This window comes from Strix aluco, chromosome 10 (assembly GCF_031877795.1).
Source record: "Strix aluco isolate bStrAlu1 chromosome 10, bStrAlu1.hap1, whole genome shotgun sequence".
NCBI classification, from domain to species: domain Eukaryota; kingdom Metazoa; phylum Chordata; class Aves; order Strigiformes; family Strigidae; genus Strix; species Strix aluco.
This window is the reverse complement of record NC_133940.1, coordinates 7,833,381-7,860,777: the sequence shown is the minus strand read 5'-3', so window position 1 is coordinate 7,860,777 and position 27,397 is coordinate 7,833,381. Positions and strand designations below refer to the sequence as shown.

At 38.4% G+C, this 27,397-nt stretch overlaps 1 protein-coding gene across 3 annotated transcripts in view; it reads right to left on the bottom strand.

Annotated features, from left to right (window-relative positions):
- The window catches only part of AFF2 (ALF transcription elongation factor 2), a 349,091-nt gene that overhangs the window by 255,544 nt on the left and 66,150 nt on the right, over window positions 1–27,397 (bottom strand). For all 3 annotated transcript variants that reach the window (XM_074835138.1, XM_074835139.1, XM_074835140.1), the window contains exon 2: window positions 5,651–5,771. In XM_074835138.1, coding sequence (XP_074691239.1) covers window positions 5,651–5,771 — 121 coding nt within the window. The remainder of the gene's footprint in view (window positions 1–5,650; window positions 5,772–27,397) is intronic.

Below are 27,397 nucleotides of genomic sequence, written 5' to 3'. Positions count from 1 at the left end.
TGCTGTTCTCATCTATATACATTTTGCCAGTGCTCCTAACTGACACAGTTAATAACCCCAGTTGTGGAGAACCACGAATCACATTGAGAACCACGAATCACTTTTATTCACTAACTAAGTCCCTAGGTTGGTCATTTTAGTGGCAAAAATTATATTCTAGCTAAGCCAAGAATAAGCTCTTTGTATATGAGCAGTCTCCTTCAGCTGAGTTGCACAATGAGCTGTTTGGGCAGCAGCCAAAACTAGGCTCTCTCTGTTCAACCCCCAAATTTAAAACAAGGAGATTCCATTGTGCTTAAGGGCCCAGCAGGAATTATGATGCGAAGCCTAAACACTTACATACTTGTTCTGTTTCCTTCTTCCCCAAACACTTTAACTCCTTAAGGGATAGCGCATGGGAAACAACCAAGTATCGAAAAAAGCCTGACCACCAACCTTCACCTCTGGCTCAGCTACACTTCCAGGGTGCATTTAGCTGACTTTCCAGAAAGCAAAGGCTTTTTTTAAAAAAAAAAAAAAAAAAAAAAAGTACTGACAACATATCATCACTGTAACACTTCAACATCACAGCACATTAAATGGCTCTTGTCTAGATCCTCACAGAGGGAATCAATATTTTAATTTGAATGTAGAGCTTTTCAATCATTTCTGTGTTGGAGGTAGCTGATTCTCTCAACTTATTTTCTTTTACATGTCACATTATGATAAATATAATTTTGCTTGATATGAATTCTGTTTTATGCAGAATGTTCACATCCTGGGGATAAAAGGCACTGTATAAATGTTAGTTATTATTATTTGTAGTCATTTACTGGGAGCATTAATAAAAATATATACTTCCTGAAAAGCATGGAGATTAAATTAATTTAAACATCCTTAGCATATTTTAACTGCACTAAAGCTCATATGCAATAGTTATTGAAGTCAATGGAAGGGTTATTACTCCCTTCAATGACCTTTGGACCAGACTGCAAAGCAAAAAACACATAGTGAAAGTGTGTGGTAATTTGGTTTATGCTTAAATAAAACTAGAGCGCACACAACTAAGACCAGACTTGTGCATGACAGCCTGAACGAGCTCAGGTGCGTGGTACAGTGTACTACCTGCATTTAAGACATAAAGCATAACATTAATGTTTTTATTTTATTTCCTCAACAAATTCAGGGCTCTTATAAGAAGGAGAGTATTCTTGACAAGCCTGGATACCAGCAACACAAACACAAAATCCAGTCACAGTTTCTGGTTGCTCTTTGTTACTTCCAGATTGGGGACAATTTCTACCTTCATATTCTGGATAATTGGCTGACTTCTTAAAGGAAACCTCTGTACATCTTATTTTCTGAACAGCATGTTGAATCACAGTTTTCCTGCTATCAAGGAAATGCAGCATTTTCTGAGTATTCCAAGGCATAAATTATACATCTGGTTCGTGACTCATGGCCAGTAGCCTTCCCCCTCATTCTAGGCTCTTGTTCATTTAGGAAATGTACACCTTTCTACATTTGCTTCTATTGCTTTCAAAAAAGATCTGTAATAGAGTCCCATTGGAAGACTAATTTGCTAGCCAGCTATTGCATTATAGTTTTACAAAGAAAAGAACTAATGCACTCAAACTTATATGCCCAATTTACAAGGGTTTTGTGAAAATTTGTATGAAACTTGAGGTTTCGTAATTCATTCGCTTTCTCATGCCTCATAGTTAAACTAACCTCCATGGATTAGAAGCTGAGATCTTTTTTATGCTAAGCTTGAATAGCATGGAGGGGCTTTACCTGAAAAAGATAAATGATTTAACATTCACCAAAGGCTCCCCAATGGAAATGCTGCCCATTGGGTTCTCTTTCTCAAGTTGAACTCTTCTGAGGCAATTCCTTTGAAAAGTAACAAAAATACTCCTACTGTTTTCTCTAAAATACTCATCTCTGAAACTCTTTACTAATTCAAAACATTAAAAGGTATCAACAATTCACTAGTAAAATTGCAGCTTCTCTCAGGAAAACTCTGACATTGCTTTTTCAAATGTCTGTTGTCGTAACACTGCAGGCTCTTCTCTGATCACTTCGGCAAAATCAAGCATTAGCAGGTTGCACCAGAGTTTGAAGGCAAGACCTGCAACCCACTTGCATTAAAGGGCAACACAGCCCTCGCTGCATGAACTTCCCAAAATAATGCTGCATGTCATCACATTGTCAAAGGTGTTGTTTCCCCACAAGACAGCAGAGCTTCAAAAGAACACTTTTATCTTTTAATAATCATGTAAAAATGTATTTTATACACCCACAGAAATAAATACCTCTTTTTTGTATGTGTATACATATATACACTACAAAGAATCAATGTAGAAACATGCACTTGTCCAAACCGATAATGATCACCTCTGTTTTATTTGACAGAGGGCTAGAAAGATGCTCTAACAGCTAGAGCAAAGAGATGATAGATGGTGGCAGATACTCCACACATCTTGTGATATACAATGTCAGTAAGCTCCATGAGAAAATTTGGGCTCCTTCCTGTCACCAAGTTTTAATATCCCCAGCTTCAGAGCAATCTTAAAACAGCTGCCAGTTGTTCAGTGGTGGTATTCTCTACTCCAGCAGTCCCTCCTCTGGGTTACTGTTGAAGCAAATGAGGAAGGAATCATAAACAAGTAAGGACACTAGGTCTGGGAATAGAAGAAAGGAAAAGAGACATTTTCTATTTCCTGAGACCTGATATTCCCAGCCTTCCCTTTGCCACTGTAGTCTCCATCTTACCTCGCACCTTCAGATCTTTTAGAAATGTACCAGTAATCCCTTGAGCTGACGCTCAGTAGTAGAGCTAGCCCAGCTGAGGATGTGGACCCTGTACCCATCACAGGCCACAGCAGTTGACTTTGCTGGGCAGTGCTTTATCTCATTCTGCTCCCACTGAGAGCAACCAGGAGAGACAAGATGGGTGCAGCTTGTTGTGTGCACCAGGCCTTGAATCTCCTCCCCAAAGAAACATCTGTTCATCTCAAAATGGAAGAGGAATTCAAACTGAACGTGCAGCACATTTGTTCTCACCTCATGGCCTCTTCATTTTGTTTTAGCATAAACATGAACAACACCCTGAGTTTAGTTTTACACTTGCTTAAGAATACAAAGCACTACACATCCACTAAGAATTAGATCCAGCTTTCATTAGGTTCTAGGAAACTGTACTGTGGCTGGTTCTTAGCAATGCAGAACTTACAAAGAAAATACCAGTCAAACACTTTGCCCTTTTTCCTTTCTCCATAGTGTAAAATACAGGCAAGACCTAACTTTCCTATTCAGTCTTGGTTCTCTTTGTTTCACAAATTTAAGACAGATATAACTATTTTTGCATGCAATTTCCTCTTAATTTTTACCTTTCGTAATTTATAATTACACTGCTTTTTTAGGTTAGTAATACATTATGCTTTGCTCAATCCCACAGACCTGACAAACTTCTCTGCCAAGCAGATGAAAAGCAATTTAAGAAAAAAAAAAAAATGCTCAGGAAAGTCACCAGGGTAATTCTTTGCTTTTTAGTTGTTCAGTTTTTTTAAAAAATCATGCTCTGTATATGCTTGGTGCAAACATGTGCACACTGAACGGATGTAAAATCAAGTATTATCATTCTTATGGTACAACAGATATTGGGGGAGGGGTGTTTAGTTCCTGACGCAGCTGTGATTTGCATATTAGTCTACTTACTGAAATCCAAATGACCAGTTACACGAACAAATCATTTGCATGACGCACAGGAAGTCTCAACAAAATCAGTTCAAAGTTATTATTCCCATAAATAAAGGTGCTAAAATGTGGTCCAATGCAGAAATAGTGCATTGACTAGATTTTTATAAAAACAAAACAAAAAGGCCCCACGAACAACCTGTCCTAGTGCACAGTCCTTATTTGGCTGAGTAAGTCTCTGTCACAGATGAGTGGAATACACCTCACTCAAAAGAGAAAAGCAGCAATATGTTTTATTGAGGTAAAATAATAATTTGGCATAGTTCAATAAGTTTGATGGAATTTAACACAGTTTAACAGTGGCCTGACAAGGTTCAATAAGTTTGATGGCAAGGTTCATCTTATTCACTATGGCATGGAAGACCCATACAAAGGAAATCTGAGTTAGAATCAAGTTAGAATGATTCACACAGAGACCAGAGACGCAAAGAGTAAGAACTCTCCCATTGAGTCATGAGGTTCAGAGTGGACCCCCTTGCTTTCTAAACCCCTTTTGGAGCCTAGGTGCAGCTGGATCCAATCTTAGTTTCCAACTTGGTCAACGGTTTATGTCTAACGGAATTATCCATACAATATTCACAATAATATTGAGTAACTACATGGATTAGTAATGTTACACAGTATCAATTCAGCGTCCTATCAGTCACTTACCGAGGATCTGTCATGGGTAAGGGATCTCTCTGCCTTGGGTAAGGAAGGATGTCTTAGTCTCAGGTAAGGAATCTCTACCCGTGAGAGACATCCTGGCTCAAGGGGAGAGTCACCTGGTGTGCAGAACAGCTGCAATTCAGGAAGAGCTCAAATTGGGCCCATCCTGATGGTAATATTTATAGGGTGAAGTACTTGGCTGCTAGTCAATGATACAGACATGATGTCTTCATTTTAGCTCTGATATCTTGTTCTGTACTTCGGTTATCTTGCACTTCTGAGTTTCAAAACCACCTTTCGAAACATTTTTCAAGACGCCCTCACTCCCTTGTATGTGAGCCAGGGGCTTTCCAGCTTGCAAGTTCATCCCAAGGACGTGAGGCCTATTGCTCCTTAGTCAGCCTGAACCAAAGTACAGCTAGGAGTCGAGTGTATCTGTAACACTCTCCCAGTCTATAATTATTAGACACCATTTTATAATAATGCCAGTCTTTCCTCCTCCTTTTCGGGCAATTTTCAAAGAGCCTTCATCCTCCCTACAGCTGCTAACAATGTAAAATGGAAAGATGAAGTGGTGGCCTTTCAATGGATGTCACTGATTGGGAGGAGAAAGAGATATGGAAATTTACATTCTGATGAATTCTTCAGGGAATGTCTTACTGAAAATCAAAGCAGCAGAAATCATAAAGGGGGACATCCCTTGGTGATGAAAATCTCAGGCAGCAAAGCTTCTTAGAGAGAATAAGACTTGTCATAAGTCCCTTTCATACCCTTGTTATGCTCCCCAAAGATTCAGACAGTCTCCCAAAAGACTTCTTTGGATGGGTTATGATTGCACAAGAAAGCTTATGGACTCATTATCTATCGAGAGGACATTAGTTTTAACAACTCAGGTATATTTTTGTCTTAAAAATAAAAGGACTAAGAACTGCTGGCTTTGTAGGTATGAACCCACTTGTAGAGATATCAGCTGCACGTACTTCTATTACAGGACTTGGCTGTGTGTTTAGAGGAAGAACTCTTGAACTGGACAGTAACCAAAGCTCCTGATTCTGTCAGTGCTACCATGCAGTGTTGGGCAGAGCATTCAGTTTGCTCTGCTGCCATATGCTGATTTAGATAATCAGTGTATTCAAGAGTATAAGTATCAAGGCAGATGCGATACTTTCATTTCTTACAGGTGATGAGAAGCTTTATTTGTATTTGTAAAATATATTCAGGTAAAAGACATTCTGAAAATGTAAAGCATAACAGTGCAATTTACCTTGTAGGGTTCCCCAAAGAGGTTAAAACCTGAAGCAAAGAGATCTTCATCTTGCTGGACTTCCTGGTTTCTTCTCTCCCACTCTTTCCGCTTAAGTGCACTCCGGTCTTGCTCATAGTGACTGAAGAACAGAGAAACAAAAAAAGACAACACATTATTTTCCCGACAATTTAGCTACCTGTTCATTGCTATCAGTAAGAGCAGCAAAACATCAGAAACGATGCCACTCCTGAGGACAATTCTCAAAGCAAAAAGCAGCCATTGAATAATTTTCCCAAATTTAAATTCAGAATCAATAATATTAGAAATTGGACAGTAGGACTATCAGTACACTTCTAAAATGAAAATAGACAAAAATATTCTTTTCAAATTAACAGAGCACTATGCAGAAGAATAAAATACATGTTGACGCATTTGTATGAACAGTCTGTAAAATACACATGCATGCACACACACACACAAACGCACACACGTGTGCCCATAAAGGTGTTTGTGCAGAGGAGGCAGATGTGAAGTCAAGGAAGCAGAGCAACATCTTCAAATCCATTTAACTGTGTAACACTTGTCTCCATCCATCCCAGTGCTCCAGTTCAGCCTCGTGTGGTTTAGACCACCTAATTCTGACCCATGTACTTGTTAAAATTTATATATGGCTTCATTGTGGGGGTCAAGGGGGTTTTAAAAAGTGTTTTTGTAGCAGGCTCCCAGAAGAGACTTTGGGATAGTTGATTCCAGTACCAGATAATTCTACACACAAACAAACAAACAGAAAGGGATCTAGCGCCTCAGTGTAGCAATGGCAAGTGGCACTTTTCTGTATGTCAGCTCACTTTGTGCACCTGCCAGACCTACATGACGAGCTGAGAGACCACATTCACTTCTCCCCTGAATAGCACTGAAGTACTTCGGTCTCTTGGCTTTGCAAACTACCTCCTGCTCCTCCGAGGGAAAAGATATAATTAAAAGCCTGAAGGAGAGGGAAAAATAGGAAAGAGGAAAGGAAAAGAAGCATGCTTCAACTTGCACTGACAACCTCTCATGTGACAAGCATTAAGGGACACTTCTGTGCTTTCAACCCATATTTGATTTGTTATGAGGCTTTTGGCTCTGCTTTGTGTCGGTTAATTAGCTACCAAATTCCAGACTGCAATTTGAATAGCAGATTCAGAGTATGCACTGATGTTATCTACTGTAAGCAGTATTTCCCCGATAGCCTCTGGACATGCATGCACACACCCATGCACCCTCTATGTGCAAAGACATACAAACATACGTACTGCATATGTAACAAAGAACAGTTAATTCTCCTATTTCTGGCGAGAATGAATTAAATCTCCATAGAGCTCCACTGCACTTGGAAGATAACCAAATATCTACAACTTTTGCCTTTTTAGCTCAGCATGATGTTGTATTGAAAGCTTCACACCGAGAGATATAATGAGGAATGAACTGCACAGTGATGAGGCTTTAACAGTGTATAAAGTCACTGATTTCTGAGTGAAACCACAATTACTAATTTGAAGCACCAGCTAATTAAAACCACAGCTATGTATTTAGCCTCTTGTTATACCTACTGCAGTTTATAATTATGAGGACCTCTTTATCTACTCAATTAAAGTTCTTATGATTCAGGCAGGTTGTGTTTGAACCTGCAAGCCCTGCAGAGAGCACAGGAAAGCATATGTCTGTTGCCTGATGACTCCATGTATCTTTACACTCATATACTTGCTTTTGTACAGGGAAGGAAAGAAAAAAGAAAGACTAATGCCACAATGAGATCCCTAAATAAAAAATGAATTAATTGGTTGAAGCAATTCAAGATCACTCAGGCTTGGACTGAATAAGGTTTGAGTATGGCTCATAAACTGAATGCAAAGCCACCTACATAGGCTGAGCTGAATGATTACCATCCACATTTTCCTTTTGCAAGTTAGAAGGCTGAAAAGATGCCACATTTTATTTATTTATAACACCTCCTGATATAGTGACATCACTGGCACCAACATCAAGCTCCAGAACATTGTTATAATCATTCTTGGTATTTTTGCAGAAGCTATAGTACTATTTGCTGGTTTCCTGAGGGAGACAGAAAGGAAACTGTTGCAAGCAACAGTCACTTTACTATACTGTATGTGATCATGTTGCTGACATAATACTGCAAACCACAAGCGACTTGTTCACTAAAAGGTGAAGGGGGGAATAAGTCTCCCTTCCTTTTGTGGTCTAAATCAAGATTAAAATCCACAGGTACGGGAATAAGTACGTACAAACTGTTTCCTGATCTGGTACATGAAGATGAGGACAAGGTCGATTTCATCTCTCCCCACAACTCTTCTGGGGTCAGGGGCTGGTTTAGCCCAGCCCAGGAACAGTAGGAACATGTTGTATTCAGCCCTCTCATGGGAGACCTTTCCAGGGACTTTGCTGGCAGTTTGACCCAGACTGTGTGACTCTTGCAGCAAGATCAGATTATTATGAAGTTATAAGCCCAGTCTTGACACCAGCAGAGTGGATCTAGTGTAAGCAGGATTTTATATACTCCATAAGTAATCTTTGCTTATGGGAGCAGTCCTATCCCTGGCACTGCCAGCATTTCACTTCAGAAGGAATTATTCATGAAAGTTAGAGCTGTGTTTTATAGCTTCCCAATGGAAACCTTGGCCTGGAGTTTCAGGGTGAAATCCTGGGCCCATTCAAATCAAACTGAATCTGGCCACTGAACACACAGATCACAGAATCACAGATTACAGCACAGAACAGATCTCACCCTTCATGTGAGGTTCCAGCACCTCATTATCTAGAAGCTGGCTCTGGTCTCAAGTATACAAAGTATTTAGGGAACCAAATGAGGCATTATGATGTATCTGATCTGAGAAAAAGCAGCAAAGGCTCTAAAACTATTTAGATATGTTTTGTGACACATTACAAACCCACAAATTCAAAGATGGTGAAAACAGCAGTAATTCAAAATGGCATAATCACTTTAAAAGACATTAACTTAAGCTAAGACAGTATTTGCAGTGTTAACAGCAAAAGGTTGAAAAAACAGTATTTTCCAATACAACATAGTGATGCATTTCTCTTTTAGAGCCTGTGTTTATGAAATATATCTTTTCCATGCACCCAAGAGGAGAGCACAAAGGCGCATCTCATGCTCGGGACCCCAACAATGTTTACAGACTACCAAACTGTGAGCATCCATTTTACAACACAAGCAAAGCCCTGTGAACTCCTACCTTTGCATCAGTCCAAATCTCTGTCTCATATATTCTCTTGTGAGAACAAAAAAAAAAAAAAAAAAAAAAAGGTTCATTTTGAACTTTCCACTCACACAGTCAATGGCAGCCTTAAGTGTACAAAGTATCTATTCAAAAGGAAGTGGTTACTCATCCTGCCAGGTCAATTACTTGGCTTATTTTTCTGCAAATGTACTTTTGCTATGGGAATACTTGACAGGGCGCTGATTGTGGCTGCGGAAAGTCAAATATTATAAGATCATACACAGATTAGGATAACAACTTCTTTGGGTTCCTTGTAATCCAAAGAGGGATGCTGATTAGATCTTAAGGCTGCAGTGCACTGAGAACCTAATGGGATGCTCTCCAAAAACTCTTAATGCAGCCACAATGCAATCTCAGGGACTTATGTTTAGTAGTTAGCTTAACTAATGTTCTGTGAAATACAGATATGTGATTAGTGGTGAAGGTGTCAGTGAAAACTACAGTCAGATACCATGAGGAACACCAGAGTTCAGTCTGTCTCATTAGTATGAGAAATACTTCATGACTCCTCTAAAGTCAGGAGAGTGGGAAATCACAAATACAGACTTCTGCAAACATTTAAAAAAAAAAAAAAAAGAGAGATTTAGAAGAAAACAGCTGCAGGCCATGACACTCCCTGTATCTGAGAGGGCCAGTTCCCTAGACACAGCTACATGACAATGTAGTTTAAATACATGAGCTTTATTGTTTTGTTACCACTTATTAGATTAATAATTGAATTTGAATGGGGAAGTCTGTACATAAATCTGAGAAGATCAGGGATAGTGAGCAGTAAGTACGCTACAAGAGCACACGAGACCACTGATCTACACATTACCAGCGTGCTAGACATGGCAGAAAGAATAGTAACCATAACTGTATCATCGTTTTGATATGTTTAACACTGAGGCAAGATGCAAACTCATTTTGAATAACAGCATTTGATACTTAATCCTTTAAAATCAGACCAGCATACATCCATTTGTCATTCTTCTCAGCTATGGACACCCTAAGGGCAGCGGTGAGCTGATACACTGTGACAGGCCAGGTGCTCAGCCTGTATGAATCCACGGAGTGTCAGCGAGGCCCATAGAGCTGCACCCTTCACACCCACTGTGGCCCACGATGGCTGTGGGGACAATCCAGATCAAGCAGAGAATGGAGAAGGTGGCTGAGGCAGAAGGAGGTTATATCAAAGCAAAAGGTAACAGCCATGCACGTAGGTTTCGGATTGGAAGCTAAAAATGAGGATCTGGAAATAAGAGATGAAAGTCAGATGTGCGCTGTCTACAAAAAGAACTAGAAGAGGAATAAAATTTGGGGCACTGGACAGGACAGTGCAATCATCTGTGGTGAAAGGGAGAGGATGTGGTGCAAAAGAGCTGGTGGGAAAAGAAAAAAAACCTTTTAGGACATACTGCAACAGAGCAAGAGGTTAGAGGGAAGATTTAAAGAAAAGCTGAAGAAATAAGACCAACAGCCAAAGGCTGAGACCTGGCGTTTGGGGTTTATTTTCAAAGATGTGCTAACTAAAGCCACAGAAGTAGTCTCCCAAAGCACGGAAGACTACGCAAGGCAGACAAGAGCCTGAAAGACAGGAGAAAGAGTAGAAGAAAAAAGTCAGACCAGACAAGTCTGAAGAAGTTGTCACTGTGATATCAAGAAAGAATAGAAGAGAAAAAAATGATCAAACACTTAATGTTGCAGAAGAATCATGAATGAGAACAGAGCACTACTCTGTTGATTCCCAATAGGGAAAGAATCAATAAAAAAGCTGGAGCAGAGAGCCTTTATAGCAGTGACAGACTACATCCACGAGGATAAATGAACAACATTCAAGAAAAACAGCATTTATCCACAAGTTAGGGAAGGAGATGCTGTTCTTAATAACATGTCTGAATACACAAAAATGCACACTATGATAACATCAAATATCCCTCTGTACTAGTTCCACCCCCCTTAAAATATCGGATATGCCTAAATGATGAAAGGAGTTCTCAAACGGAAATGTTTGTCATTTGTGGAAACAAGAAATAAACACAAGCTTCTAAACTAAGACACAGTAGATATAAAACGATATAAATTTGAGAACTGAAAGTCCTTTCCCAAGGTTATTTCTTCATAGTTCTGACTTTGGGACAGAATTGTTGCTCTGCTACAAGCACTCAGGAAGTTGGTGAGGTAAACTCAGAAACGGGGTTTTCTCAAAAGCTAACTCATATGCCTGCACAAGGTATTCAACATCCCAAATCAGAAACCACTCATGAACATATCTGACTTACATGAGAAATCCAACTCAGGTCAATGAAAATATTCCCATGCTTAAAATACATGCTTGCTTTTCCACACCAGGGCAATTCTTTTTCCAATGTGAATAAAAATGTAATGCAAAAAGCATTTCACCTGATAATCGAACTAGGTAAAAGACTACTTCTAGCAAATACATTACAATGGAAATGCACCTCTACATAACTCCAGATTTATCTCACCATAACTCCATTGATTTAATGTAAAAGCAGGTGTACCACAATACTGTACAAGGGAAGGAGAACAGGCTTCCTTGGTATATCCAGACTCTCCTAGTACACACTCTGGTATTTCAACAAATTTATTCCAAATTAAAAAAAAAAAAAAAAAAAAAAAAGGCAGCCTCAGGCCTTAAATTTCATTGCAGGTCTTAAAATGTATTCAATAAACGAGGGGAATTTCAATACCTGATCTTTAAGCAGATATATGGCCAATTCACCATATCTTCCCTGCTCATCTGAAGTCTTTGTTTCACATAATGATAAACATCATAAGCAGCACCACACTTAACACAATTCCTCTTCCTCTGTTTATCACCATTGAACTTGCACCTTTGTCCTGGTAATTTTACTACTTGACAGAGACCAATCAAGCCATGATAGAATAGCTTTACAACCTCTCACTATCTCTCATATTTAACATTTACTTCAATGTTTTGTTCTTCTTTATAGCACGAATAGTTACTGAAAGTATCTAGGACAGAACGTATCTATCACTGCACTTCAAGAAAAATGATTTATTTTAAAATATAGAATATTCTGTCTTTGATGTTCAACAGTTCTGTAGAGAAACACTTGAGATGGTCACTGGTTATCTATCCACATGAGCTAAATCTCTTAACAACTTGCATTAAAAACAATGCCATTCCTGTAGCACATTTGATAGAGAATACAGAAGATTAAAGCGTCTGAACAAAATAACACCCAAGATACCCCTGGGCAATTTATGGAAATTTAAGCTAGGAGGCTAAGGGTTTGGCTTATATTTGTCATATTCTTCCTTCTTTTTAGTTATTTCCCCCCTACACGAAGTACCTAGAAAATGTTATTTTCACTCAATTTTCCCCTCTTTTTGGTATTATGCAGCCCCAAACATTTCCTTAACGTGAATTTGGAAGGAACGATTCTGGAGGAATGGATGACAGAGATAAGCTCCTGAATAGTAAGCGTATAAAGAATAGATGAGGTTTCAAAGGGGAGCATTTATTGTTTCCTGTATCATAGCACATTGTCTTTCAATATGATTAGTTATCAGTCTGAGTTATCAAAAACTGGGATGAAATAAAGCGCTTACGCAGTTATGCTTCATTGATGTCAGCTAGGGGAGCATGAAAATCTCCATGAAGTTGGGTAATTGATGTGTAAATCAGAGCTCAATCACTCTGTAATAGAAATGGTCCCACTGAAAGTATGGTGGTTGAACAGTATTGCAGAGGGGTGGGAAAGAAAGAGAGAAACAGAGTCAAGATAAGACTTATTTATTAAAAATTATAATAACTGGCAATTTAGACAATTTTCTCTTCAAGAGAGAAGTGCTGTCAGATATATTTAAATGCATGCTGCAGACCACTATATTTGGATATCCTTATTCGGCAATAATTAACTGTTTCTGTTTTATTAAAATGCTTGGGGACACTGTTACGGATATTTAAAAAGCAAATTAAATGAACATGTTCATCCTTTGAAAAGCAACATGTGTAAATGACATCAGCGATTGTAATTTGGTTAACAATGTGTGTTCAAGGTATGTTCTGGAGTCCTATTACAGTCTTCTTGTCAGTTCAAATTTGCAGTATAAGAAACAAAAGCAAAACTGAAGGAAAAGAGGGGAGAAAAAAAAAAAAAGGAAAACTAAAGAGAAAAATGGTTATAATTGCAGCTCCAAAAGGACATTAAAAGACAAAGTCATTAGAATATCAGTCACATAACTTTCCAACATGTGATATTTCTAAGAGTAAACATCTGCTACATAAATAAAAGAGCTAGTTAAGATAACATCATGGGGTTATTTTTGTTGTCATTTTTTTTCTTTTAATAAATGAACACACATTAAGGCATTGATATCAACTTCTCAGAAACACCTGGAAACTGGTATTCTATTTATGACTTACACTAAACCACTGATAAACTGTTACAAACTTACATAAATGTGAAATTATTGAGCATTTTTGGCATCAAATGAATGATATTCAGGACACAGGAGCTGGCTTAGGAAGCTTTATTAGATGGGTAATGTGCTGTGACTGTAAGGGGACTCTGATTACTAAAAGGGGGTTGAATAGGGAAGGAGTTTCAACCTAAATTCCGGATTTCGTTGCCCTTAAGAGTTTAACAGGATATGACAGTTTCTTCTTTTTTTTTTTATTTTTTTAAATTTTTTTTAATTCTGTTGATCTCTGCTGGGATTTAAAGTTTCTTCAAAATTCACTGGTGGCAATGAATCCGTTAAGTCTTTGCCAAAGTATATACTATAATTCAAACATATTTCACAGCGTATCTCCTAATGGCTTCCTAGCTGCCACCATATTTCACATGCTCATCAGCACCAGCATTCTATGTATTAATGTGTTACAGATGAATATAGTTGTGTGTAATTGCATGCTGTGCATTATTCTTTATACACATCAACCGCAAACATGGCGTGGTACTGCTACAAAGTGTGTATTTGTACATATATTACTCCTGAGGCATAACACTAATTTGATGCAATTAAAGGTCTTCTAACAATGCTTGTACAGTCTGTTCTTCCTTCACCTGGATACCTCAAATTATGAAAAATTTATTGAAAATGTCCAAGCTTCTTTTTTTTACATGTACCATTCTCAAAGATTAAAATGTATTTTAATACATAGAAACACAAAAATCTTTAATTTATTATCACTTAATGTGTACAGATTGCATGCTTATATCTAAGCTGAAAATAATTTTGGAACTCTACTTTTGTCTTTACTTTTTTTCATATTTATAATTAAAATTTTTGTTTAATATTGCTACTCAGAACTTTCCTGGGCACCTGTAGGATGCCTCCTTAAAAACAGAGTCCACATATTTGTATTTTCTTGAAATTTTGGCAATGATCTGCAATAGACAGCTAACAGAAATAACTCTAGCCTTTTAAAACACATGAGAAAGCAATCATTGATTAACACAACCTTTTGGAGACAGATGAATCAGAAGACTCAACTGCTTGAGTATTTTATCACAGAAGTGCTTCCGTGTTACCCCTACAGCTCTAATAAATGCATTCATTTACTAACAGGCACCTCTACTCCCTTGAGCATTTTCACATGCTGTGCAGCTCTTTAACCACACGTTCTTAAACTTAACGTGTGCTGAAGAATACCACCACAGAAAAATTAAGAATTCAGTAGGATGACTATGTCATTCATCAGTTTTAGACCGAAGGAGAAGTGCATACAGGTCTCTGTGTGCAGTGCACACATACAGGCTGGTTCAGAGACCCCACTGCACAGCAAAATAGTACTGTAAGCCTCATATAATTTAATTGATTGCTATTTAGGACACTGTTTGGCTAGAGAAATTATCTTCCTAATAAATTATTCTTCTCTCAGTTGAAACCCTATATAATTGCCTCCATTTGTTGTAGTACTATCTCCGGAAAGGAAAGACACGATCAAATAAATGCAAGGTGCTCTCGTTTCAGATTCAAGTAAACATGCATCCCCTTCTCAGTGCTGTTGTGAAATATATTGCCCATCCTGGGCACTAGCAAATTGCAGGAGATGCAATGATTTTGTGGCTTCATGAGACTTAATGGTCATCAGCTTGGAAAGAACCTAGAATGTTTCACACTACAAATTTTAAGCCTTCTTCCACTAGACCTTAAAAAGCCTCACAGCAACAAGGTCCCTGTTACACACAGCTTAGGAAAGAATAGTAATATTTTGTACTTGTTTTTTCTAAACAGATTCAGAGTCAGCAGGTCAATAGATTATCATCATCATTGGCTTCTAGTGAGGAAGATAATCTGTAACAAATACTGCTCATGTCTTCAGCAAACATATAATGTTTATTCCTCAATTATAAACAGAGTATAAAGTATGACAAAATAATTTAACCAAAACAGCACAAAGTTCATCAGCATTGCTGATCCTCTCTAAGGGCATAGGTTCAACTTCAACCGATGCTACTGGCAATTTTCCCAGTGAATTCAATGAGGGTTGGATGGGACCTAGCCATTTAATAATGACAAAAAAGCCAGCTCTCATAATACAGCCAGCTCTAAGCAGCAGCAACTTACTGGTATAAACTGGCTTTTCTATTATATTCTTCATGCTAACAGAAATTTTTTTATCCACTGCCAATATTTTTAAAAGTTTTAAGTACAAACCAGCACATCCCAGAGCTACAGAGTTTCTATGGTCATTAGTTACAACAGATATGGACTGCATAGATTTCCTGGTTGAGAAATGCAAATTAAATTGAATTTAGGAATTTCTTTAAAAAAAAAAAAAAAAAGAGATAACACATGAGCTTCCCAATCTACCTTGCAGGCCATTATCACTTTGAGCTAAAGCACAATTTTCTGTTTTGTTATTTTTTTAGTGATGTTATAGACTGTACACGACATCTCAGCCAACTGACTGGGGAATAATCAAATTTGCCTCTATCCCACAGTAGGTATCTCACACACACACACACATATATATACCAGGCAGCAGATCACAGGCCTTGTCACTGAGAAAAAGTAAAGCAAATGTACCACACTCCCTGAAAAAACAACACCCTGAAATTTTAACTCAACATGAAAATGCTGTGCTATTAGGGATATGGCATGTAGGTGTTACTGACACAAGTTTGAGATGTGCCCTGGAATTTGAAAGCTAAAAATGAACACTTAAAAAAACCTGTAAAATAATTTCAGTTCTTTAGACAGAGCAAAATCTTAGCACGATCTTCTTTAGACTGGCCAAAACTACAACCTCATGTCTGAAATTATCTGAATTTTTAAGATGGGTGTGACGCAAATGATTATCCCAGTACTGCAGTTTCCAGAGCCAAACAGAAATTATATCGGTTTCCCCAATTATGTTTTGAATGTCTTTGAAATCTCACATGTATAACTGACTTCATGAATGACAGAAATATCACAATGAAGAAAACATGGCCATTTAAGGCCAAATTCCCAGAAGAAAGTAAGACCAAAGCTCTGTTTAAGCCATCCTGCCTCTGACAATGGCCAACAGCAAATGCCCAGTAAAGCCCTTAGGAACGCTCCCCAAAATACTGAGAAATTTTTGGCACATGAAGCTATGTGTTAAGTACAAAGGACCTGGTATCTTTATATTTAACACCTCTAGAAGACTTTTCTCCAAAGAATGCTCTCAAACTGAACACTCTGTGGCAAGGAGTTTCACAACCCATCTGAAAATTATTGCCTTATCTCAAACTAGGTTTACCACTCACATAGGTCTGAAAACTTGACTGATTTAACAAGATTGTTTGCATTTTATTGAATACATGAGAAGAGAATTCACATGCATTTTCTGGGGGCACCTACACTTATTACAGGCAGACAGGAAGCTCCTGTGCTCTTCGGTCTGGAGAATCTCAGGTGTACATCCCATGGCACTAACTATACCATGCATTTTCAAGATCAGACACATGGATTACCGCATCCTGAATAACAGTTATTTACACTCCAAACCCTCTATATTTTTGTCCCTTCTGCTGTCAATCAGCAAATGAATATCACTTATTTTCATAACATGAACACAATGTGTTATTTAATAAAAGTGCATACTTTTTAAATTCCCTACCATCAACCATTTGTCTAATAGAAATATTATACTATGTAACATGCAAATATTAAAATGCAATGTAAGTTGAGTCATATTCATTGGAGGCTGGCCAACTCCAGCACATTTCAGTATTTAATAATAAAATAGTCTAGTGTAAAAATATGTAAACTAGCTTCCATCCTGCTTTAATACTCACTTAACATGAGAAGAAAGTGAATGCAGTTTTGTTTAAATATTAAACATTACATTTCTTCTTTTGATTATTAAAGTATTATTAAAGCTAAATGAAAATGTGTTTGCAACCTCCTTCCTCTGAAGTCTTAGGTCACTGTTATCACTAATATTTTGCCCCTGCAGCTGGCTTCTTTGGGGGATCTGAAAGCTCTTTATGAATCAGAGAAGTCATGCCTGATTACACCTCTGGGAAGGAGCAACTACTGTCAAGCAAAACAACTGAGGGAGCGAAAGTTTAAAGCGAGTTGATGACGGCCATTCAAGAAGTAAGAGATGGCTGTGAGAAGAAAACTGAAGAGTCCCGACTCTCAGACATAAAACTTCACTGTAAGACCAGCTGTAACTTGCATCCATTCATCCACTACTAAACTCTGAGATGACAACCATCAAGCTGAAATTTAAGACTATCTAACAATACCATATAGCAAGAAGGAATTATCTTTATGTGCGTTTCCAGAACATTGGGTCATACACCACAAGACAAGTTTTCTCCTGCTGAATGTCACTGGGAGAGGTCAGCAAGGATGTTCTTATTACAGTTGCTGGAAGGATGGAGTGTATCAAATGATTTAATTTTGTGTAGTGCCCCACTTACTTTGACAAACTGATACTGCACAGGGCATAATGTCATTAGGTGATTAAAGTACAAAAGCACTCAGCTTCCCACCTCCTTTCATCCCAAGGCCCTGCAAAAGTGCTACTGCAGCAGGCTTGAAACTGGGAAAAGTTGTGGCTGCAGAGGCAATACAGGCCCAGTAAGATAAAACACCAATCTCTTCCTCTCACCAGGAACTCCCATCCTGGCAGTGACCAGAAATAAGCTTCACAGTCCCCCTGAGAGAGCCCGCCTTCCCCTCGGCCTCTTGAAGCACTCTCAGAACTGGCAATAGCCCAAAACCGCATGTGACCTTCAAGCGTCATGGCCATGGTCCTCTGACCCCAACAACAAAAGGACTCTGAATTAAGCTGTACTGACAGTAAAGTGACATGATACAATCGTGAAAGTATGATGTACTTCTACTTTTCAGCTGGTATTGCCTTTGAAAATAACTAACGTTGAGCTCTCCTCATTATGCCAAATGTATTAAATCCTCAGTACCCACGGTAGGAAATGTGTGTTTTGTCACACACACTCTTTAATGTGACAGAAATACAAATTTATGTTTTCTTTCATACAAATACCTAATGGGGTTTGAATAAAATAAAATAAAATCTGCACATTGCCATGTGGAAATTAATTTTAAAGAACTGTTTATCAATTTAATTCCACTGATAGTAACAGACAGATTTATGAGGCAATTAACTAAGTATTTGTTTTTTCACATTTCAATTCATTATAGTAAATTAACAATTTTCCACTTGAAAGTCTTGCATTGCAACACTGAAAGACTAAAAAAAAAAAAGTGTATATTACTGTTGGTCTAGGAAGGATTCTCTGACTTTTACAATGTGGATTATTCTCCTCACATTAACTTAACATACTGTAATTCAACCCCCCCCACATTTCTGTATTACCCCAGAACCTGTCATTCTTTAAATGCCCATTTCAAGCAATCAGACATAAATAAAGAATAATTACAGCTCTAAAGCCAATGTAACATCTGTTCAAGCAAACAATCCTACATTGTGGATTTTATGGCCACGTAACACCCACCTATGGTTAAGACAAGCCTGAGAGACAAACCCAAGGGCCTTGACAGATCTAGCCCGGCCTCCTGAGCCACAAAAGCCCACCATCAGACACCACCACCTAAAGAGCTGATGGAGGGAGCAAAATGAACCAAGCCTAACATTAGGTTAAACACCAAGTAAGAAGTTCTCACAGGAAGGGTCAACCTTTACTCTAAGGCAGCTCACCTCCATGGCCAGCACAGCCCAAACCCTCAGACAAGGAGGTCCCGGCAAAGCTGCCGCCCAGCGCACCGGGAGAGCACAGCGCCTCCCACTAACAGCCTCTACAGAAGTTGGCACGTCATTAGCTATGATCCCCAAAATTGCAGATGTATAGCCACATTTCACATCTCCCTTTACTTAGCTTGACGATTTAAACATTTTAATTCATTTTTTCAGCTTCAAGGAGGTCATCAGGCTGTGGCTGTGGCCATGTGGATCTCTTCACCATGGCGGGCCGGTATTAAACACACTAAGCAGCAGTCAGAAGACAGGACTACAGCTTTATGTTCTTTTAACTGGTATTGTACCAAATTAGTATCAGGAGGAATATACTCTATAAATATAAAAGCATCTCCTTATATGACTCCTTGGATTCTTTTCTCCTCTGTGTCGGTGTTTCACTACCCAAACGGAAATAATCTGGTCCCTCCATACCTCAGCTTGCCCTTATGGAGAGCAGGTCTATCAATACTTATTGATCTCATAGGTTTCTGCCAGGTCAACTCATCAAGGATGAACCCTCCTGAGGAAACTGTACCAACTACATTCCTGACTTCTGCCCAGATTGTGGCTAAGTATTTCCTGGAATAAAATAAAATATAGTTTGCCTACTTTTTAAAAATTGTCCTGTTAATTCACTGGATTACAGCACAATCATATCAGAGCATTAGTCTAAATAGGATTTTGTAGCCAGATCTGATCTAGAAGATTTAATGTTTTACAGGTCTGCATCTCATAACACTGACAGAAATCATCAGGCAAAGGGAGAAGACAGGACTGCCTGCCACACCGAATGATGAGAACCTGTGGTTCATCAAATAGCTCGCTCATTTTTTTTCATTGTTAGTTTTTACAAATTTGGCAACAACAACAGGGAACAAAGGCTCTCCTAACAGCTATTAATTCAAAAAAATGTGCAAACACTAGTTAATCGGTTAATTGTCATTAGCAACATGCATTCTGAATGGAGAAACTGAGGCATGGAGAGACTAAGGGACTTGCTCACGGCTACAGGATGAACCAGTGACAGCAGTGGGAGTGCAACCACTTCCCATTACCCATGCCTTAGTCCTGTTACCTACAATTCGATTAACCTCCCTTTCTAATGGTAAGGAGCTACTATTACAGCATCTCTACTTGCACTACCTACCAGAAAATATACCCTCCACGTATCATGCTGTAAGGGATAAAACCTAAACTGAATGTTACTATTAATACTCTATTTATAACGTTTGTCTCTTTCTAGTTGTAACAGCATCACAGCCACCACCCGCAAAGTAAGACTTCAGTTTAAGCACTTGGGAGGCTAATAATTATCAAATTAATAAAATACTAACAAATTTTAAAAGTACTCCAACTGACTAGTAGAGAGGCATTAATTCTTGATAAATTCTCCATATATTATTATTTATCAAGTTCTTAAGCACTGCATAGTATGTCATCCTATCAACCTAACAGGTTAAAACATTAAATATAAGCACAATATTTGAGCATCATTAAAAATGCAGACAGCAAATTGGTATTGCTCTTTATCCTTTTTACTTTTAAAAAACCCACCAAACAAAACAGTAAAAGAAAATCAGTACATCAGTGACCCCAGTACAAGGCATTTTCTGGAGACTAATGATGGGCTGGGATAGATGGCCCTCACTTGTACTTTAGGTTATCGGCTCCTCCCATCTGATCATTAATTCCCCAGGAAATGCCTTTTGCTTCAATAGCTTTTGCTTAAATAGATCACCAGTGAGGGAAAAAAAAAACCCATGCCACTAGAAATTAACTGCTGTAGAGCCTCCGAGTTGCATCTGCCATAATTTGCACATAAAGACTTTACAGGTGACTTGCAAAGGCCTTTTTAATTGTATTTCCAACTCCTCCTTTTTTTCCCTTAGCATGGTAACAAAGGCAGCCAGTAGGCAAAATTTGTGATGCTCCTTATAAGCTTGCAGAGAATGTTTGGAAAGGTTTTTTAAAATGCTTTCCACGAGCTCTCATACATTAAAAAGTGGAGGATAGTGAGCCTTAATTAAGAGCTTCTTTTTAACAGTGTGAATTTCCAATACATGAAACAGCATTAGGCCCCTGTTTTATCTTCAGGGGAAGGGAAAGACAGGAGAGAAGGAGAAAACAAGCTTTCAACCCCTACTTAAATAGCAAAAAAACCCTAAAAGAGCATATGACCAACTCCTTATTTTGTTTGCAAGACACGTATAATATCAGGATGCTGTGGAGAGGCCCTGCATCACTCAAGTTTCATTATCATTACAAAATATAGCAGAATGTCTCTACTCAGAAGTTTATTATCATAAATAATTAAAACAAAACTATCCTTATGGTATGAAATAAACGAACAAAGTACATTATAGGATGCATTTGTTCTGGGTTTTATAGCTGTTTGCTGGCTCCCTACATCAGAAAATTCTGGAATTTGCAATCACTCTCCTGATCATCAGTCTGAATCGGAAAAATTTTACTGCAGCTGGCTCAAACGACTTGTTCTGTCAAAAACAGGACCATAAGCGCTCTTTACTAGTTACACATGCAACATATATTTTTGTGATAAATCAGACTATGTGATATGCAAAATGTTAAAAGAAAATCAAAGCGTAGGATTGATTTCTGAGAAAAACAAAGAAAAAGGAGAGAAAGAAATTCTAGCTCTAAAATTAAAAAGATTGTTTGATTTCTAATTACAAAAACATGCTAAAGTACAGATGAAACGATTAAATCTCCACAATACTCACGCTAACAGTATATTGTTCTCATAAGCTTGAAAGTGTTGGGCACACTCATGTTCTTTGAAGTTTTGCTTTGTTCCTTTGACTTATTTTATGCAGGTCAAAGATCACCATCACTGCACATATCTGTCACTGAAGGATAATAACGCTACAACTCAGTTTGGAAGCAGGCTAGGCTGGCATGTTAAACTAGCAACAGACACATCAATCTTACTGTTCTTGAAGACCGCGCAGTTCAGCGCCGGGAGGTTTGAACTCAGAACTAATGATAGTTACTAGTTTCTGCATCTTGATGCACCACGTTAGGTCTCTCTTCTTTTGAGCAGCCTGTCCCTATGGACAAGCAAAACATGCCAGGAAAGCAAATTATCCTGATAATCCAGCAAACACTGACAGAACCCAACTGGAGAGCAGCAGGATTGTAGGGAAGCACGCAGAGACCTATGGCAGCAAAAAAGAGCTTTCCAGGGAAAAAGACTAGGAAAACAGAACAGTCATCAGCAGTTGGGTAATAATCATAATTTGTGAGAACTGGAAGTACTATGATTATTTGTGCAGTAGCACGGAATGTGAAATATTGGAGCATACCTATTGTCAGCTAAGTAAGTGATAAACACCAATCAATAGGCAGGTCAGAATATAATCCCTCACTCATCAACTGGAAGTAAATTTTCTTATATATTATTTGACCATGATAAACTGGGAGTTCAATAGTTGTTTTTTTTACCTAAGAAAGCAGTGTCCAACATGAATACTTAATGCATTTACCTGCCAGTCCTTTGCATACAGCAAGTTCAATCAAACAAACCCAAAGGGGTGTGGTACCCGGTGAAAGTCCAATCTGTTTTACACTTACAAACAAATGAAATCAATCAACGTATGCTTATCACAAAAAGCAGCCACATTCCTGTCTCAAACTCATCTGCCAAGGCAAGCATAAGAATTTTATACATTAAGACAACGGCGTTTCTTAGTGCCAAAAGCAAGGGGAGGAGAGGTGAAGTTTCGTGTTCATACCTTCGCTCGTCAACACAAGGCTCTGGTGTCAAACACCAAAGAGGATGTCTTTGCTGAGGATTTTTGGTTAAGTTGAGCCAGATTTCAGAGTAGGTACACGTGTGTAGATGTGTTTACCCTGCACCAGTTTCTTAAATGCCCTCATGTTATACTTCCCAGCACCTCAACTACCAGAGGGGGAAATTAAAATGTATAATGTAAAAATCGTACACATAAGTGCTTGAGAAACCCAGGAGGCAAACGGGTATCTTTTGTGTTGAAACTGTTGCAGCATTTTAAAGCAAGGAGAGGAAAAGCGGCTCACAGATGAAGCAGGGAGTTTAACGGGCTACAATTTTCTCATACAACATGGAAATGGAAATTGCAAAACCGGCAAGAACATATTTGTTTCTAGTTCCATTGGGTCATCATCTCCTGCAGGTGTCTAAAGGCAAGTACCACATTCCAGTGTGCAGTTTCCATTCTTTCTATCCCAAGCACAGCTCAACAGTCTTGTGGATCAGCTTTCCCTCTTTGTGCACCAGAACAAAATCCCTTCAAAATGAAGTGGAAGCTCTCTGCTGACCTCAGCAAACACTAAATCAGGCCCTAGTGCATTCAAACGATGGCTTTACTTTGCAAACAGATAGAGAGTATTTATCAAAATCACATCAAAATACATAATGTCACACACAAGCATAAATTACTTTTAAACATATACACGCACATATATATTGTACCTTCTTTACATAGATATTTCCACTGAATCATCGTTAAGGAAGAGGGCAGAGGAGGGGGTGGGGAGGCAATCTCTTCACCCTCAAAGCACCCATGTACTACTATTCCTTGGGAAACTCTGCTCCAAGAAGTACTCTAGGGAGCCAACTACGGCTGCATTACAATACAGAAACTGTGTATAGTTTCATATTCACAAAAATAATTTTTTTTGCACTTAAAAGGCAGAACTGGTGAGAGAGAAAAATATTAATATATGTAAGATTTTTTTAAATGGGAAACTCTGAACAGAGCCATCATCAGCTACTCTGTAATCACAGCACATAACAGCTCAAAATCATTACTGAAGCTGCACAGACTGAAAAAAAAAAATTTAAAAAAGAGAAATAACACTGAAATTATTAAAGCCAGTTTGGTGCCCAGTAATACAGTTGACCTCAGAATCAAACAAGCTGCTGGTCTGTTAGGGTGCAAGATGAAATACCCTACAGGAGTTTAAATTCCAATCCTAGCTTAGGAGTTTCTCTTAATATCAAAGTAGCTTCTTAGGAAAGCAAATGAAGTACATTACCTCTGGTAATGGTAACCATTTACTCCTTGAAAAGCCTTGAGAGAGCTCTCACACAGGGTAGCCTATGTTTTATTAAATCTTTTTGCGTAGTTTTATTTTCAGGTCATATAACCTGAAGGACAAAGGATTCGCTTAAACTTTTTAAAGCATTCTGATTTTATCAAGGATTAGTTGCTCTGATTCTTCAATAATTCAAGACTCATCCTAACAATGTACCGTGTTTAAATGTGAGCAGCATTAAAGCAGAACATATTTACAACATATTTCTATTGAATCCCAAATGCTCAGCACAAACAAACCACTGGCAATACAATCAATATGAAGACCTCACTAAGATCTTCAATTATTCACATTTGTTGTTTATACTAAATAGAATCTCAATACGATAAAAACTTATTTAATTGTATGGCATGAGAATATAGTCACATCTGCCTATAGGTAGTTATTTTGCTATTTAGAAAATGAGAAACAGAAAGAGGGAGACAGACGTTCCCTCTTAACTCACTGTTTTTACAGTTATATCGAATAATAAACTAGGGCTGCCTTGTGCCCTAAAGTTGGCCAGAAAAGCCATATTAATCGATCAGCTAAGTTGTGCATACAGATGCCTTCTTTTGCAGAAGTAGATCAGTGATCCACTACATATATTTAAAGTAACAAATAATATATCTATTACTTTTAAATAATTCTTAAAATAATTAAAATGATGCAATTATCAAGGTGCTTCTATTGGGAACCTCTCATGGTCATTTTAATGCTTATTTTGGCATTATACAAAGCAAATATAGAACCTTTACCCCAGACATTGGGTAGGATCAGAGGTCATGAGATCTGATGCACACAGGTCAACACTGGGACATGCTGGGTAATATATACGACAAAGGGACCAAGAAGGGAAAACAACTACAGGTTTAGTTTGAATTCCTGCTAATGACTGAAAAGATGGGTCTTTTTAGAAAAGTGATGCTTGACATAGAGACATGAATTTCCCTCCTTTTGCCAGATGAAACACACTGGTTTTGTTCTTCATCATGATGTACCTCTCAGTCTTCTCAATAGGAATGAACAATTCCTGATACCAAACTGCTCAATCAAACAAAAGTGGGCCTCCTCTGCGTAGCTGGTTTATTCCCTACCTCCTCTAACACTTGGAAAGGATTCAGACAAGAGCTACAAGAGCTATTAGAGCGCCTGGAAAAACTTGCCTTACAAGGAGAGACTACAGCTCAGTCTATTTAGTTCATAAAGGAGAAGGTTAAGAGGCAACCTGATCACAGACTATGAATACTTACACAGGAAAGAGATTGCTGGGAGCAGATGGGTATTTAATCTAGCAGAAAAAGGCGTAACAGGATCCAGTGCTTGGAAGCTGAAGCCAGTCAAATTCAAACCAGTTTACGCAGCATCAATTTTCAACGATAACAAAATAATAACTATTTTAACAACTTAACTAGAAAAGCAGGGGAATCACTGCCATTTGCAGCCTTTAAACAGGCATTGGAAGTCTTTCTAAAAGACACACTACAGCACAGGGGGTTTGGCACAGGCCCTGCTAGAGGGATGAAACAAAGCCTTCTCCAGCCAAGCAGCACAGCTCTCCTCTGCCTTTACCTCTACAGCCCAATGGGGGGGCTCCATTGGGTGCACTTCTGGGGTCTGAGCTGCTGAGAAAGCCAGACCTGTTCATAAACGGCCTCTTCCAACCCCACAAGACTCATCACAGGAACACAACAAAGCTGCACAACCAGAAATTTCCAGGATACACACTGACATTCACAAACTTGTGCACAAAAAAGATGTTGAAGTTCTAAGCCACAATACAGAGATTCGGAAAGGATCTGAGGTGAAAAACATAAAACTCAGCCTAGCAGACACAAAAGATACAAAGCGATGCACGTGAATCCATCACTGTTATACTGATCCACAAGACAGTAGTTATTCATGTAAGTTCTGACCCACCAAAATATATTAGGCCATTCCGTTGCCTTCCCCCAGACAGCCCCTCCTGCAAAAGCAGCAGTTGCCCATCTGCAACTGGACCACGGTGCCAGTACATGAGGTCTTGTGGAAAAGCTTTGCACTCCACCGCATCTTCCTCAGTAAGGACTGGACTGACTTGTTTTGGGCAGAAATGAAATAGTTAAATCTTACTGAGTTGCTAGGAAAAATACTATCAAACCAGTTTATATCTTACTGTATTTCCTTTCCATTCAAACCGTATTATGCTGCATACCATTTCATCACTCCACAATGCCACAAACTACCTTTTAATGCAAAACAAAGCTTTTCAATGTAAAGCTCCATATCGTAATCCAGAAGAACTTTTCTTATCTATTTCGACAGCAAATCTTTAGTGGCAACCACATGTTATTGTGTTTTAGGGATTGAGACTTTTGTATGAACATGCTGATTGTCTCCTTGAGACATATATAATCAGCATTTTGTGCCAAGAAACACTTGCGCCAACAGAGACTTATACCATTCTGAAATGTTGTTGGAATTGAAAATGTATATTTTGGCTTATTTCCTTAAGCCTGCAATAGCAGGAATTTCTTAGGGGTTTTTTATTATTTTATTTTTAACTTCATTCTCTTCTCAAATTCTCAGAGGTTGAACAAAAAGTCAAAACACATGTTCTGAAAGAAAGCAGCAATACCAATAAAATAATTCATTCTGATACACCAGTGCTACCTAATAGTGAACCCTCCTGGAATACTGACATCTGCCTCAGAAACTATTTGGTCACTTCTGCCTCTGTCCATGGCTGAAGAGCTGTGCCTATACGCTGTCTACTCAGTAGCAGGCAGCTGGGAAAGTGGAAAGGAATGCGGTTTTTTAGATAAGTGAGTGGGTGACTATGAATCTTATACATCAGAAACAGAGCAAACACAAAACCAAACAAGTGTCTATTTGTGTATTTCAGCAGTTCTCGAATGTCAGTTTACTGCTCAGAGGAATTGCAGGAGTAACATGTTCAGTATTCAGAGAGCATCCTGTCACATTTGCTGCAACAGATATTTTTAACTCCCTTTTGCTCCATATGTAGAATGTGCAAATACACAAAAGAATGTCTTAATTGGTCCTGCTTTATATAAATGAATAATGGGCTAAATGGGTTGAAGTGAATGCCATATTTATCTCTCCACTGAGGAAAGACATGATGATTCAGAAACAGTGAAGCCAAGAGGATTCAGAGCCTTACTCACAAGTGGAATATATATCTCCTGTCAATACATTATGTATTCCATTTCT